Source organism: Protomyctophum parallelum (genome assembly GCF_964188405.1).
Source record: "Protomyctophum parallelum genome assembly, chromosome: 22".
NCBI classification, from domain to species: domain Eukaryota; kingdom Metazoa; phylum Chordata; class Actinopteri; order Myctophiformes; family Myctophidae; genus Protomyctophum; species Protomyctophum parallelum.
In genome coordinates, this window is record NC_139714.1 from 33064894 (window position 1) to 33081540 (window position 16647).

The window sequence follows — 16647 nt, forward strand, 5'->3', positions numbered from 1 at the left end:
TTTAAATAAACATTCAAGCAGCTATAGTTTCGAACTCATTGTCGTCATTGGTCGGTGAATATTATACTGCTGTAGGCTATGTGCAATACATGCCAGTGTTCTGGTCTCCATGTGAGATCTTTGATATGATATGATATAGTACTTTATTGTCAGTTTGCACTGAAATTTGTTTTGCGAACCAGCCAGGCCTTGTATGCAACACATATTACACACATTTGACACAACACAAAAACAGAAATGAAATACAGTTACATACATGGAAACATAAGGGCACAGAGCAATGTCTAGTCCTCCTGCATGACAAAAACCTGATTAAGCCTCAGAGTCGACTGATGGACAAAAGACCTCTTCAGTCTGACCTTATTGTACGCCGGAACACCAGATCTCCTTCTGAAGGCAGCAACCTGTATACTCTCTATACAACACATGGCTAGTAGCCTATTAGAGCTGATGCTGTTATCATATGTGGATGTATAACGCTATTAGAGCCTCTGAAGTGGTCTTTGAACAGATGTTTAGTTGTTGCAGCAGTTCAGTTGTGACTTTAAGGCTGCAGACAAACATCCCAACCAGGTTCAGCTTTTCCAGTCTTGTCATCATTTCCCAGGCCCGTGAGGGTCTTTAGATCTGTCATCATTTCCCAGGCCCGTGAGGGTCTTTAGATCTGTCATCATTTCCCAGGCCCGTGAGGGTCTTTAGTGGCATGGCCTGCCTTCTCATCCCCTCCTGACTGTAAGGTGTGGCCCAGGTTGGCCAAGGCACATGTTCCAACCATGCAACGTCCAGCCATCACCAGACCTCTGGGAATACAATGGCATGAAATCTGAAGTGTAGTAATAATAATAATAATAATAATAATAAATAGTCCAATTCATAGGTAGTCATTGTATGATAATTGGAGTGAATAACACACACCTTGTATCCATCCAGTTAAGTTGCATCCTACAGCAGAGAGAACATGATGTAGTAACAGTAAATAGAAGAATAATAAATCTATAGCTTGTGTGTCGTCACCAACTTAATGAATTCACCTGCTTGTGGTGGGATTGCCAGCTGTATGGTTCATGCCCTGTGATGCTTCCTCTGGCCTGTGAGACGGAATAACAATAATAATGTATAAAGAATAAAGAATAAGAACATATTTTATTCAGTGTGGGTTTGGTGTTATTCATTCATTCAGTATTTCTCCAGACTTACATGGTAGAATTTCCCAGTGTGTCGTTGACTGAAGGAACACTGGTTTTGAATCCATCATTTCTACAGGAAAAAGAAAAGAAAAGATGAAAGCATGTCTCTCCCTTAGAGTATATAGAGTATAATATACTCTATATTATACATATATTATATGTATATACAATATACTCTAAGGTCTCTCCGCATCGACATGAATAATGAAATCCCAAGATCGTTTGGGCACAAAACAAATGAACACACAGATTCAAGATCCTCTGTATTGTTACGGCCGTTAAAAGCGAGTATTGGTTTCTACGATAATTTCTGGCAATAAAATTGCAAGAAATCTAAAAACAGGAAGGCTGAACTTGTATGTAATCATTGTATGATAAATTGGAGTGTCTCTAAATGACCCCATCATAGGATCAGGATAGGAGAGAAAGGAATGAAAGGAGAACAAAGCTGTTAAATGACCCCATCATAGGATCAGGATAGGAGAGAAAGGAATGGAAGGAGAACAATCTAAATGACCCCATCAAAGGATCAGGATAGGAGAGAAAGGAATGGAAGGAGAACAATCTAAATGACCCCATCAAAGGATCAGGATAGGAGAGAAAGGAATGGAAGGAGAACAAAGCTGTTAAATGACCCCATCATAGGATCAGGATAGGAGAGAACGGAATGGAAGGAGAACAAAGCTGTTAAATGACCCCATCATAGGATCAGGATAGGAGAGAAAGGAATGGAAGGAGAACAATCTAAATGACCCCATCATAGGATCAGGATAGGAGAGAAAGGAATGGAAGGAGAACAATCTAAATGACCCCATCATAGGATCAGGATAGGAGAGAAAGGAATGAAAGCTAATGCTTGTCCCATTTAGACCTGATAACGATTATACAAATGTCTTCTATAAATCATGACAGTTTTCTGAAAAATGTATGTCAATCTCAAGTTTTTCATGTCAAGGAACCCAAAAACTATATTTATAAATGCCTGCCGACCCCCATCTGAAAATATGTTGTTCCAGGGACCCCCCCCCCCCCCCGCTCTGAAAGAATATATAACATTTGTGCCACATTTTCACGATTTTTCCTAAAATAGCTCGTAGCGCGGCACTCGGTGCTATGAGATATGAGATTGTAGATCTGCTATTGTTCAATAGCTAAAGCATAACATAATCCTTAAAACACCAAAAGGGGTAATTCACCTGTTCAGTTGATTGATGCGGTGGTGGTTACTCAGTGGTTCTTAAAATAGACATATAATAAATGTTTCAAATTGGTATTAAGGGACTTGATTCCGTTGCTTCGGTAGATGCAAATTATATTAATTAAACAAATGCTAATATTCCAGTCATTGTATTGTGTTGTATTTTTCAACAGCAGAGCAAATAGCTATATATTTAATTACATCAGATTTTTATTTAGTGGCATGTACTGTACAAAAATCACCCGTTTTGTTTGAAATTATGGCCAATGATATTATTTAATGTCATTAAAATTACATTCATGATTTATATTCAATCAATGTTATTTATTGTCTCATGATTCTTGAGAATATATCAATCCCGCACAAGACAGTTTTGCATCAGTGTTTATTCATTCACATTATATTGGTGAAATATAAATTATAATTGACACAATGCTCCTTTTCAAAAGATACACACACGCCACAACGAAGCAACAACGTCCAACAAATCTCCTCAGACACACACGAGGGAGTAACAGGCCGTCTTTAGCACACAATCCTTTGCTCAGACTTTGATGCAAAAAGATCTTATAAGAAACTACATTAAATAATATAATGTCTTCTCAAGTATAGCGACATGATGTGTTATAACTTATGATCCCCTTACACGTCCATTTGGTTACATTTGTACACTCTCAGAGTTAACCCATTCTGGGGGCGGGAACTCCTGTTGGTGTTTTAAGCATTACATTATGTTATGCTTTAGCTATTGAAGCTTGTAGATCTGCTATTTTTTTTAAATCATGAAAATGTGGTGCACATCTTTGAATATATTCTTTCAGAGCGAACGTTTTGAACTCAAATCTTTGCTTCGGGAGAGGGAAGGAGCAATTACATATATTTTGTAGGGTCCTAGACATGAAAATGTGTGAGTGGCATAGAAACATAAGGTTTAACCCTGTGAGAACCACTGACATAGAAACATGGGTTTTAACCCTGTGAGAACCACTGGCATAGAAACATAAGGTTTAACCCTGTGAGAACCACTGACATAGAAACATGGGTTTTAACCCTGTGAGAACCACTGACATAGAAACATAGGGTTTAACCCTGTGAGAACCACTGACATAGAAACATAGGGTTTAACCCTGTGAGAACCACTGACATAGAAACATGGGTTTTAACCCTGTGAGAACCACTGACATAGAAACATGAGGTTTTAACCCTGTGAGAACCACTGACATAGAAACATGAGGTTATAACCCTGTGAGAACCACTGACATAGAAACATGAGGTTTTAACCCTGTGAGAACCACTGACATAGAAACATGGGTTTTAACCCTGTGAGAACCACTGACATTAGAAACATGAGGTTTTAACCCTGTGAGAACCACTGACATAGAAACATAGGGTTTAACCCTGTGAGAACCACTGACATAGAAACATGAGGTTTTAACCCTGTGAGAACCACTGACATAGAAACATGAGGTTTTAACCCTGTGAGAACCACTGACATAGAAACATGGGTTTTTCAGAAAACTGTCATGATTTAGAATACATTATTTGTAGAATCGTCCTCAGGTCTAAATGGGTTCCGTTAAATGGACACTCGTGATTTCAGTGTAAAGGTACAAATGTGGTCCATGTGGACTACAACAACCAGTTCATTTTCTGCCTATGCCGTTGGGATCTGTAGTCTTTCAATTTTTTTGCCTATGCCGTTGGGATCTGTAGTCTTTCATTTTTGGCCTATGCCGTTGGGATCTGTAGTCTTTCATTTTTTGCCTATGCCGTTGGGATCTGTAGTCTTTCCACCTGCCACCTCGTCCCCTCGTTGGAGGGAAGAGACCAAATTAGCCGTCAGACACGTTGGAAGAACGCATCCGTTTGATACAACAGGACCTAATGCTCTGAGACATGATCAATACATTAATATACCTAATCAATACATTAATATATTATACAGGACCTAATGCTCTGAAACATGATATACATATATACATTCATATATTATACAGGACCTAATCAATACATTAATATATTATAAAGTATCTAATGCTCTGAGAGAGGGAATCAATACATTAATATGGTTTGCATGCTGAGAATATCAGATCTACAAGCTCACAACGTGCACGCTGCAACGCGTTGTGAGCTTGTAGATCTGCTATTTCCAGCAAGTGTAAAATCTGTCATTACAACGGCATCAAGGCCTGCCAAAATACATTTTAGTCAACTAAATCACCTGTAGATTTAGTCGACTAAAACTAAAACATTCCAGGTGACTAAAGATATGACTAAAACTAAATGAAGTTTCAGTCCAAAGACTATGACTAAAACTAAAATAGAAAACAACATTATCTGTACATCATGTTGCATAATAATTACAAAGTGACACTTACGGTGCAGAGTCCCTATAAGAGATAGAAAGAGACATTTACTCATAATGCATCTTTCAATTGAATAAAAAAAAATCTTAATTATATTAAGATAGACACAGGTAAACCCCTTATCCCTAAACCCCTTATCCCTAAACTTCTTTGCCTTTTTCTTTTTTTACTATTTTGAAAAACATTTTTGAATAGTTCAACTAGCCAAGCTACATTGACACGTTGTGAGCTTGTAGACTGGCCATTTTAACTATTCAAACATGTTTTGTAAAATAGTAAAAAAAAAAGGCAAAACGAAAATGGAGCCCATAATCTATTGTATGCGGTATATATGCATGCATTTGAACACTGTCAATGGTACAGTAGATACAAAAACATCTTCTTACATGTGTTCCATAGGGAGAATTAACCTGCAACAATACGTAAGCACATATTAGATTTCTGTAGTTTTTTGCATGACCACAGGCACAAATCACACGCACACGCTACAGTACAAATCTATACTTACATGAAATGAGAGCGGTTTCCTTCATTGGAAGTATTGGATTGGAAGTTCCTATAGAAAGACAGCTCAATGAGTTATACAAACAACCTTATTGTTCTAATCTATAGAAAGACAGCTCAATGAGTTATACAAACAACCTTATTGTTCTAATCTATAGAAAGACAGCTCAATGAGTTATACAAACAACCTTATTGTTCTAATCTATAGAAAGACAGCTCGATGAGTTATACAAACAACCTTATTGTTTTAATCTATAGAAAGACAGCTCGATGAGTTATACAAACAACCTTATTGTTCTAATCTATAGAAAGACAGCTCAATGAGTTATACAAACAACCTTATTGTTTTAATCTATAGAAAGACAGCTCGATGAGTTATACAAACAACCTTATTGTTTTAATCTATAGAAAGACAGCTCAATGAGTTATACAAACAACCTTATGTTTTTAATCGGGTTGTAGTTGTTCTTTCATAACACATTTCAGCAACTAGTGACGGGAGATTAATCGGCCATTCGGTATCGGCCGATAATAGAGAGAAGGTGAAACATTGCATTTATTTAGATTAAAATTACTTCATTTTACTTTCGACAAAATGTGAAGGATTTGTCCACACTCACCATGTGGAGTTACCCAGGGTGTTTGTGGAGTTACCCAGGGTGTTGTTCACTGAAGGAACAGCCGGTTTGATCAATGTGGAGTTACCCAGGGTGTTGTTCACTGAAGGAACACCGGGTTTGATCCATTTGGAGTTACCCAGGGTGTTTGTGGAGTTACCCAGGGTGTTTGTGGAGTTACCCAGGGTGTTTGTGGAGTTACCCAGGGTGTTTGTGGAGTTACCCAGGGTGTTTGTGGAGTTACCCTGCAGGGTGTTGTTCACTGAAGGAACACTGGGTTTGAGTTCACCATCATCTCTAAAGGCAACAGAAAGAATTAATGAACAACAAAAGACTCATCTATAAATGGACGTTTCCTTAAAACACAATTTAACACTGAGTTTATTGTTACGTCCCTTTAGGCCTATATAAGAGATTACGTTCTTGTAAGTAATTTCCCCAAATTCAAGGTACCAAAAGTTAACTCTGAACTTGGTAGATCTGCTCTTAGCTTCTGTGGTCCAAAATAATACATAGAACGACCTGCAAACTACATTAAAACGGACCACATTGGTACCCCTGAGTCATTTTAAAACCTTGGTGAGCACACAGACTCCCACTCTCAATACGTATAACTGTTTATAGATCCTTTTGAAATTTGTCTTAGCTTCTATTTGTAAACCTAATGTAATTCACATGTATACCATTTGTTTTTCTTTTCCTGATCTTCTGATGTATTGTGATGTATTTCTATGTGATTGTCTTACTCGACGACACTGGAAATGATTTACTTAATTACTCAGTGTAATTTAGAGAATAAATAAAACTTTTTTTCTGATTGACAAATCATTCTTCTCTCTTTAGCCTCTGTATTTCAAATCATAAACCTTACCTGAGATGATGTTTTGGACGAAGTGGAACTCCACTGGTGCATCCCAGGAGGACAGTGAAGACCCACACAACACGAGGACACATACTGTACCCGTACTGTACCCCTACTGTACGCTTTGGATCCTGGACAACCGCTGAGAGACTTCTGCCTAAACCTTTATACCCACACAAACATTGACTTTGTCTGGCCTCTCCAACAACCTTGTCAAATTAATCACTGCATTTACACTGACACGCAGACCTGGAGTCAGCTATAGATGATGATGAATCAGATGCTTGGGAAACGCAACCGACAGACCCCAGATCAGCACACGAGTCCGGCTGTCAGGTCGATGTTAATTGTCCTCATGCTGTGACTGAAGGACGTGGGAAAAGAACCAACGTTCCCGACTGTCCAAAACCATTCATTAGTCCTTGTTCAAATATTTACCAGTTGGTGACATCATCAGGTCATCTGTAGTCAACGTGATCAGAGTGGGTTGAATGAAGGGCAGTTGTTAACCCATTCTGGTCTGGAACCCCTTTCGGTGTTGGTGTTTAGCTATTTTTGGAAAAAATCGTGACACTGTGGCGCAAATCTTTGAATATATATATTCTTTCAGAGAGAATGTTTTTAACTCAAATCTTTGCTTCTGGGGGGGAGGGGTCCCTGGAACAACATATTTTCAGATGGGGGTCCCTGGAACAACATATTTTCAGATGGGGGTCCCTGGAACAACATATTTTCAGATGGGGGTCACTGGAACAACATATTTTCAGATGGCGGTCCCTGGAACAACATATTTTCAGATGGGGGTCCGCAGCCAAATCCAGATATTTTTGGGGGTCCTTGACATGAAAAAGGTTGAGAACCACTGACACAGAAACATAGGGTTTTCCAGAAAACTGTGTAGGACTTAGAGGACATTTGTAGAATGGTCCTCATGGTCATAACGGGTTAAAGGTTTCTTTATGTCCTCGTCTCTCTAGTTCCAGAGATATGCTGCTGGGAAACAAACAGCACAGTTCTATTTTAGTTTTAGTCATAGTCTTTGGAATGAAACTTCATTTAGTTTTGGTCATATTTTAGTCACCTAGGAATGTTTTGGTGTTAGTCTAGTTTTAGTCGACCAAATCTGCAGTTCATTTAGTTGACTAAAATGTATTTTGGCGGGCCTTGATGCCGTCGTAATGGCTGATTTTACACAGATTTACAAGCTCACAACACGTCACAGCTGGTTAATCCACTCCTATGCCACCAAAATGTGGAACGCCCTACCAACAGTCATTAAGACATGCAAATCCCTTGACTCCTTCAAAACCGCTCTCAAAGGGCACCTACGGACGGCTGCAATTCGAAACTGGCCCCCGTAGAATCTGAATCCCTCACTGTATATGTTTCTTTTCGCTCTTTACCTCCTATGATGATTTATTTTTGACTATATAGTTGTGTAGGCCTATATCCGTACGTCTCTAAATGTTTTGATGAATTGTACTGTAATGAAATGTACTGTAATTCTGCAAACTGTTAATAAATCAATCAATCAATCAAATATCTGCTATTTTCAGCATGCAACCAAGTGTACAATGACTCATACTTAACTTGTCCACTAGTCCCTTCCTAACAATTTAGTCTAGTTTTAATTTGTTGACAAAATTGTCAATATATTTAGTCTTAGTTTTTGTCATCGTAGCTTAGTTTTCATTTAGTTTGTCAGTTAAAAAAGTAGTTTTAGTCGACAAAAACAACCCTGTTCCAGTGATATGCTGTGAAAGAAGCAGCCTTAATTCAACAGAAGTTGCCTCAGAGATAAATAAGCTGATCATAATAATGATAATTATTAGATAACGATGCAACAAGATGCACATGTGTTGTCACTAAAGACACACGTGCCTCTTGTTTTAATTAAAGCTGTAATCTGGAACTTACTTACTTTATTAATTACACATTATAATAGTAGCAGCCATTATGATAGTGGTGTATCATTTATTTTGTTGGCAATGTTATTTTTGAACACTTGGTGGCAGCACTGGGTGTGTAACAGCCTTGCATAGTACTGTATATATATATTTGTATGCCATTAAATGTTCTGATGAATTGAGGTTTTAAATCCTCTTAGCAGACATTGTATTCAACTGTACTTTCCTGTAAACTGTTACAGTATTCTTCAATAAATTGGCCACATCTCAATCAGATTAACGTTTTCTGAAATCTGTGAAACTGAGATTCTGAGTTGGGAAAAAAAGCAGCTGATGAATCAAACTGAATTAACTTTATCACATATTTATTTTATTTTTTTACGCACAAGTCACAAAATTCATTTACAAGCTGTGATATTACACCGCTCAACAAAGAGATAACATGACATGGATATATATAAATTTAATATTTCTTTGATAAGTTACAGTTAAATTAGTTTCCAAATGTGTGCGTCTATAAATGACTAGAGTGAGGCATAACCATGTGGATGTGTCGCACTTCCTCAAAGAAGCCCATATATATATATATATATATATATATATATATATATATATATATCTGATGTATTTGTTGAAAGTTGTGGAAACATTAAAGGAATAAAACATACAGTAAGTTATCAAGCCGGGTCTGACATGAAGTACTTTGCCCCCAGATGTACACAGACAGAACAATGGTGATGTCATCATGATCATACTGAACCTCAGTTTCATATCCGTATAGCTCACAAGAACCCGAACATCACCGAAGCACAGACAGTACTCACAAGAACCCGAACATCACCGAAGCACAGACAGTACTCACAAGAACCCGAACATCACCGAAGCACAGACAGTACTCACAAGAACCCGAACATCACCGAAGCACAGACAGTACTCACAAGAACCGGATCATCACCGAAGCACTGACAGTACTCACAAGAACCGGATCATCACCGAAACACAGACAGTACTCACTAGCCTGGTTAATAAACCAGACTAATATCGCACGGATCCGCGGGATATTAGTCTGGGGAGGCTCAGCTTGGATTTCATTTCGAGGGAAACATTTTCTCTTTGACGCAATTGGTCAGAGCTACTGTCAGTCAAAGGTCTCAAGCATTGAACGTCACTGTACCAAAGCCCGCCCATATTGCATACCGTGTCCCTATTGGGCGCCCACATTCTCGTGTGTAGGAAATGGGCGTAAAATTGAGCCTCTCCAGACCGAAATCCGCCGGTAGGCAATTTTCTTTGCCAACGGCTGATTCGGTCTGGTTTATTAACCAGGCTAAGTACTCACAGCATGACAAAAACAACAAGGTAGTTTCAACTTTCAACACAAACACTCATAATGTTACACTGACTGACAATCTGCGCCTCTGCCCCTGTGTGTGTGCGTGTGCGTGTGTGCGTGTGTGTGTGTGTGTGCGTGTGTGTGTAATTTATCGGAAGTCCTCAGCGGAGAACATGCCCTTGGCGCGGCGCAGAATGCTGTCCTTGGAGGCGTCGTAGGGATGCTCTTTGGACGGGATCTCCAGCACCGCGGGGATGGACTCCATGTGGCCGTCGATGGCGTGGCGAATCATCTCGGCGATGAACTGGTTAATCAGGATGATGCCGATGTCGTTACGCACCAAGAAACTCCTGCAAGGAGAGGTCAAAGGTCATGCACAGTAAACCAGTAAAGATCCTCATATCATAATGTTGTCCATGTATGTGTAACTCTGTCTAAGTCTAATTTAACCAAATAGTTAACCCCTTTTGTGCGGGAACCCCTGTTGGGTGTTTTAATTTTAAAGCATTATGTTATACTTTAGCTATTGAGAAATAGCAGACCTACAAGTTCATAGTCTGCTATTTTTTGCTATTTTTTTTGTAGGTCTGCTATTTTTTTAACGTGAAAATGTGCCTCAAATCTTTGAGTATAATATTATTACAGAGTGAACGCTTTTAACTCAAATCTTTGCTTCCGAGGTGTCCCTGGAACAACATATTATTTTCAGATGGGGGGTCGGCGGCCAATTTCATATAATTTTTTGGGTCCTCGTCTCCTCGACATGAAATATTGAGCACCACTGATACAGAAACATGAGGTTTTTCAGAAAACTGACCCATTCTGGTTTTCATCTGCTATATGATAATGCCACCAACAATACAAAAAAAGTGACTCCGTCCTTATCCTCCTTCAAAACCACAGGTGGCTGCAATTCGTAACGTAGACTTAGATAGTATTTGATAGACTTATAGCATGTTATGTAGACTTAGATAGTATTTTATACAGACTTAAACTAAAACAAAATACATACATAAATGGATGCACCTGGGACGTATCCTCAGTGATGTATCCTGAGGTCAACGGGGTTTCGGGTCTCCCAACATCATACCCCTCACTCAGGTGACCCAGCCGGGGTTGATCAAATCCCGACTTACGTCCCAGTAGCTACCCTCGATCAGTCCCATTAGGGAAAAACCAGGACCACACAATCCGTTCCTCCTGAACTACTCTGCCGGGACTGGGAGGTACCGTTCTGGCGCATGGAAGGACTATAGGCTCTGTGGGTTTGACTCCTGTCCGGGCCCCTCCTACGTCTCACCAGGTCCACTCCTGCTCTCACCAGGTCAGGCCCTGTGCGTTGCACCAGACTCCTCCCAGCACCAGGCACTTTATTCAGGAATGGTGGATTCTCCAGACGCAACGGTTCCACAGGCTCCACCTTGCCCTTGGTGGTGCCGCAGGTTTCCTTTCCATAAATCGATGATACTGAACACCCTTTACGTCTGTGTGTTGTTATGAACATAATGAACCAATGGAAAGTATCAAAAAGCGCTTCTGAAAGAACCTCTTAACTCCATTTGAGCCTCAAACTGTCAGTAGAAACACTTAACTCCACTGCTCTGTGGGGGGGGGGGGGGGGGGGGGGGGGGGGGGGCACTGACTGCAGCTCAGCCTCAGAGCCGCGCGGAAGATAAACTAAAAGAACGACAGTTTGTGTGTGTGTGTGTGTGTGTGTGTGTGTGTGTACGTGCGAGCGTGGATGCGTGCGTGTGTGATAATCAAACTTGTGTGTGTGTGTGCGACTGTGTGGGCGTGCGTGCATGCGTGCGTGTGTACCAAACTTGCGTGTGTGTGTGTGTGTGCGCGACTGTGTGGGTGTGCGTGCCAATCAAACTTGGAGATCCATTTTCAGTGGAGTTAAGAGGTTTCTCTGTCATTGATAATAACTATCCTGACAGAGAAAACCACCTAACTCCACTTGAGCTGTATTCGGGTAAAGTGGTGATAATATAATGACACATGCATGTATCTGATAATATACAAAGTCACAATACCAACTTTGATGAGGCAGTTATTGCTTTTAAAAAAAATAAGGTTTTCTTCAATTTCTGAAAAATGTAAAAATGTGTTTTTCCATTTCCTGAAAAATGAAGATTTTGGAGTTAAATGGTAAATGGTGCATTTATATAGCGCCTTTATCCAAGGCGCTTTACAGAGATTGTGCATTACATTCACCCATTCACACACACATTCATACACCGATGGCAGCTAGGCATCGGTGGAACGGCACTAAAGTGGTTCTCCTCCTACCTCACCGATCGGACCTACCAGGTTTCCTGGAAAGGTCTGCTATCATCCCCCCGAACCCTCCAAACTGGGGTCCCACAGGGATCTGTACTTGGTCCCCTCCTTTTCTCACTGTACACTAAATCCCTTGGCACTATCATCTCTGCTCACAATATATCCTATCACTGCTACGCCGATGACACACAACTGTTCCTATCCTTCCCCCCCTCTGCCACTCAGGTGGAAGAGCGCATCACTGCATGCCTGGCTGACATATCACAGTGGATGTCCTCCAACCACCTCAAGCTGAACCCAGACAAGACTGAGCTTCTCTTCTTCCCAGCTAAGTCCTGCCCTATGCAGGAGCTAACTATTTCCGTAGACAACGCCCTGGTAACGTCTGTCCCAACAGCCAGGAATCTTGGTGTTGTCCTGGACAGTCAGCTCTCGTTCAAAGCTCACATCACAGCTGTCACTCGATCATGTAGGTTCACACTCTATAACATACGACGAATTAGACCGTTCCTCACCCAGGAATCAGCCCAGCTCCTAATCCAGACAACAGTCTTGTCAAAACTCGACTATTGTAACTCCCTCCTTACTGGCCTACCAGCATGTGCACTTAAGCCTCTCCAGCTGATCCAAAATGCAGCAGCTCGCTTGGTCTTCAACCAGCCAAAATTCTCACATGTCTCCCCCCTGCTCCGCTCCCTCCACTGGCTCCCGGTCGCTGCCCGCACAGAATACAAAACTCTGATGCTGGCATTCAAAGCAACCAAAGGTACGGCTCCCCCATATCTTACAAGTATGATTGAACCCTACAAACCCTCCCGCGCACTCAGATCAGCCAACGCAGGGAAACTGGAAGTACCCTCACTAAAAACGCCGGGACAACGCTCCACACGTCCCAAACTCTTCTCCCTTCTGGCTCCAAAACTGTGGAATGCACTTCCCATTGCAGTCAGAACTGCAGCATCACTCCCAATCTTCCGCCGTAGCCTGAAAACCCACCTTTTCAGACTCCATCATGGCCCATAGCACTTACCCTAACCCCTTAGATAGAATTTCTGTTGGCTTAGATAGCATTTGACTTAGACTTATAGCATGTTATGTAGACAGCACTATAATTGTATTGTATATAGTCATAGCACGCCATAGTACATATGTATAGCATAGTAGTGAATATGTATAGTTTATTATGTATAGTGTATGTATAGTTTCATCATATAGATATTCCACTGTTACCTTCTTAGCTTACGCATGTTTCATGATAAATGCTTTTATGTGATGTATTCCCATGCTTTTGTTCTTGCCTAAATGTAAGTCGCTCTGGATTAAGAGCGTCTGCTAAATGCCTAAATTGTAAATTGTAAATTGTAAATTGCAGCGGAAACCATGCAAGGCACCAACTAGCACATCGGGAGCAATTAGGGGTTCAGTGTCTTGCTCAAGGACACTTCGACAGTAACTCTGGGGGAGCCCGGGTTCGAACTGGCAACCTTACGGTTACCATCCAGGCACTCTACCCCTGAGCCACCACAGCGGAGTTAAGAGTCTTCCTCCCGACAGCAGATGTATAGTTTCATTAATCATTATATAGATATTCCACTGTTACGTTCTTAGCTTACGCACATTTCATGATAACTACTTTTTAATGTATGTGATCATGTATTGCCATGCTTTTTGTTCCTGCTTAATGTAAGTCGCTCTGGATTAAGAGCGTCTGCTAAATGCCTAAATTGTAATTGTAACTGGCCCCTAGTGTAAAAAGTATTAAGCTTATCAGTAAAAATGACCCCACCCTCCACCTGTTTACTGTACATATTTTCCTTTTCATTACTACCTTATAATATGCAATTTGTGCATTTTATTTGTCTTTAAATATATTTAGATGAATTGAATACACACTCAGGACCCCAATGGAAATGGAAACAAGCCATAGATGGGCTTTCTTGGGTTGTCCTTTTGTATGAATATCACGTAACTATGCTTTTAACTTAAGTATTCAATGCATCAACTAACTTCCTGTGTAAGTAGACGTTTTGCTCTTATTTTGAAATCCCAACCCAGTGCACGTCGTTGATTAGAGGAACCTGTGCGTAAAGCTAGTGAAACCCAAACCGTCTCCAACTCTCCAACTTCTCCAAGTTGACTAAAAACTAAACTTAAACTAAATAATGGCCGCATTTTGGAACTTTTTACGTGGACTCGGATCCAGCAGCGCTTCTGCGTCGGATGCGGAGCAGGAGGTGAGTCGTTATTACTGGATTTAATGTTTAATGTGGTTTGGTTTGGTGTGCGCACTCGCGCGGAGAACACCCAGGCGCACGCCACGCACACATGACTGATGTTTCGGCCCGTTTCTCTTCCTTGTCCCTTGTTAGCAGTAACTACTGGATGGATGTGCACGACATGAATATATAGAAATAATAAATATACATGATTATGTACAGTAGCGTTGCGCTCCGGTCCGAAGTACTGTAGAAATTACTGTACCGGCTGTGCGTAAAGGAAAGCGTGTTGTGCTATTTACTCTGCACGGCATTAAAACACTGACGGAAAAGATCGATAGTTGCAGACAAATAATCATGATAATGATAAAAGATAACTTTGAGCTACAATATAAATAATTCCATTCCCTCCAGTGCAGACAGACAGACAGACAGACGGACAGGTTCCATTTGCGCATGGCCGCATGCAGCTGATTCCAATAGGTAATCAGTAATCAATCAGCCCGCTGGCCTAGTGGTCCAGGCGCATGACGCCACAGTGGTTCCCAAACGTTTTCATGCCAAGGACCCCCAAAATGACAGACCCCCCCCCCCCCCCCCCCCATTTGAAAATATATGCCTTAAGGACCCCCATAAGAGGAGATCTTTACAGCAGTGATTTTCAACCCCCAGTTTGACATGCAACAGGCTACGGATGGCATTTCTATCTCCAATTTACATCGTAAAAGCAATGCAAATTTAACTCTTAAGAGTGTAAGGGTCCATTTGGTTCCATTTGTAGTGTACACTCAGAGTTACAGACCCATAAGGGTCCATTTGTACACTCTCAGAGTTAGAGACCCATAAGGGTCCATTTGGTTCCATTTGTACACTCAGTTAGAGACCCATAAGGGTCCATTTGTACACTCTCAGAGTTACAGACCCATAAGGGTCCGTTTGGTTCCATTTGTACACTCAAAGTTAGAGACCCATAAGGGTCCATTTGTACACTCTCAGAGTTACAGACCCATAAGGGTCCATTTGTACACTCTCAGAGTTACAGACCCATAAGGGTCCATTTGTACACTCTCAGAGTTACAGACCCATAAGGGTCCATTTGTACACTCTCAGAGTTACAGACCCATAAGGGTCCATTTGTACACTCTCAGAGTTACAGACCCATAAGGGTCCATTTGTACACTCATTAGACCCATTTGGTTCATTTAGCTGGTGACCCTGCCATAGTGCCATAAGTAGCTCGGAGCTACAGGTGTATGGGGCTAAATTGATGTTAGAATATCATATGATATATATATATATATATATATATATATATATATATATATATATATATATATATATATGTGTGTGTTATCATATGATAATCCATTGAGCCTTATTGCCTATATAATTATGTACACACTGATACAGTCTGGTGGATTAAAATAAACTGCCTGCCAGATATATAGGCTAATACTTTGATTGATTGATTGATTGCATTTAGATTTAAATGCCCCCAAACTATTATTATGGCTCCCTCTGTTGCACTAAATAGGCTGATTATGATTCTATATGCCTTATATATATATATATATATATATATAGTTATGTCATAAAGAGGCGAGCCTTTATACACAACACATTGATCGTCGAATAGGCATATTATTTAGAGGCCCATTTCATTTGTCAGTTCACAGTTGCTCTCTGCGCCCTTATATTAGGTCCACTTGGTTACATTTGTGTGTATATTATAGTCCTAGCCTAAGATGTAGACTCTCGTAGATGTATTTATCGATTCTGACGTCCCTCAGAAGTCAGAATCGATAAACATACAGTTAAATCAAATTACAGAAGGATTCTGAAGGTCATTTCTGCAACCAGACAGACAGATTATTATTATTATATGAACTCACTTGAAGGTCTCTTCTATCTCGGTGATGCTCGTGTCTTTCTCGACCACCAAGAAATTGGGCTTTCGGTTCTTGTTGAGCTCGCCCACGCCGCCCAGGAGGAAGCCGGTGCAGGTGTCCTCGTCTCCGATCACCGCGATCAGCTTGCCCCGGCCTGCCATTATTGATTATCGATCGATCGGTGCAGAAGATGACCTGCAGTAGCAGTAGGTTGTTGTTGTTGAGTGGTTGGATGTGAAAATGACAGCTCTTTGCCAGAATGTCTCCTCCGGATGGATCATGTGA

At 40.7% G+C, this 16647-nt stretch overlaps 2 protein-coding genes across 2 annotated transcripts in view; one reads left to right on the forward strand and one right to left on the reverse strand.

Moving 5' to 3' along the window:
- The window catches only part of chpt1 (choline phosphotransferase 1), a 114561-nt gene that overhangs the window by 88456 nt on the left and 9458 nt on the right, over positions 1-16647 (forward strand). The window lies entirely within an intron of this gene.
- atp6v1f (ATPase H+ transporting V1 subunit F) lies at positions 9975-16646 on the reverse strand. Its single transcript, XM_083757511.1, has 2 exons — positions 16366-16646; positions 9975-10324 (listed from the first exon to the last, which is right to left on the reverse strand). Exons 1-2 carry the CDS (start codon positions 16521-16523, stop codon positions 10123-10125), a joined length of 360 nt encoding a protein of 119 aa, XP_083613637.1. The 5' UTR covers positions 16524-16646; the 3' UTR covers positions 9975-10122.

Bases quoted from the DNA above. Each gene is read 5' to 3' on its own strand.
- atp6v1f (XM_083757511.1), bottom strand. From the start codon at position 16,523: ATGGCAGGCCGGGGCAAGCTGATCGCGGTGATCGGAGACGAGGACACC. The intron at 10,325-16,365 runs GTGAGTTCATAT...CTCTCCTTGCAG, and splicing joins GAGATAGAAGAGACCTTCAA to GAGTTTCTTGGTGCGTAACG.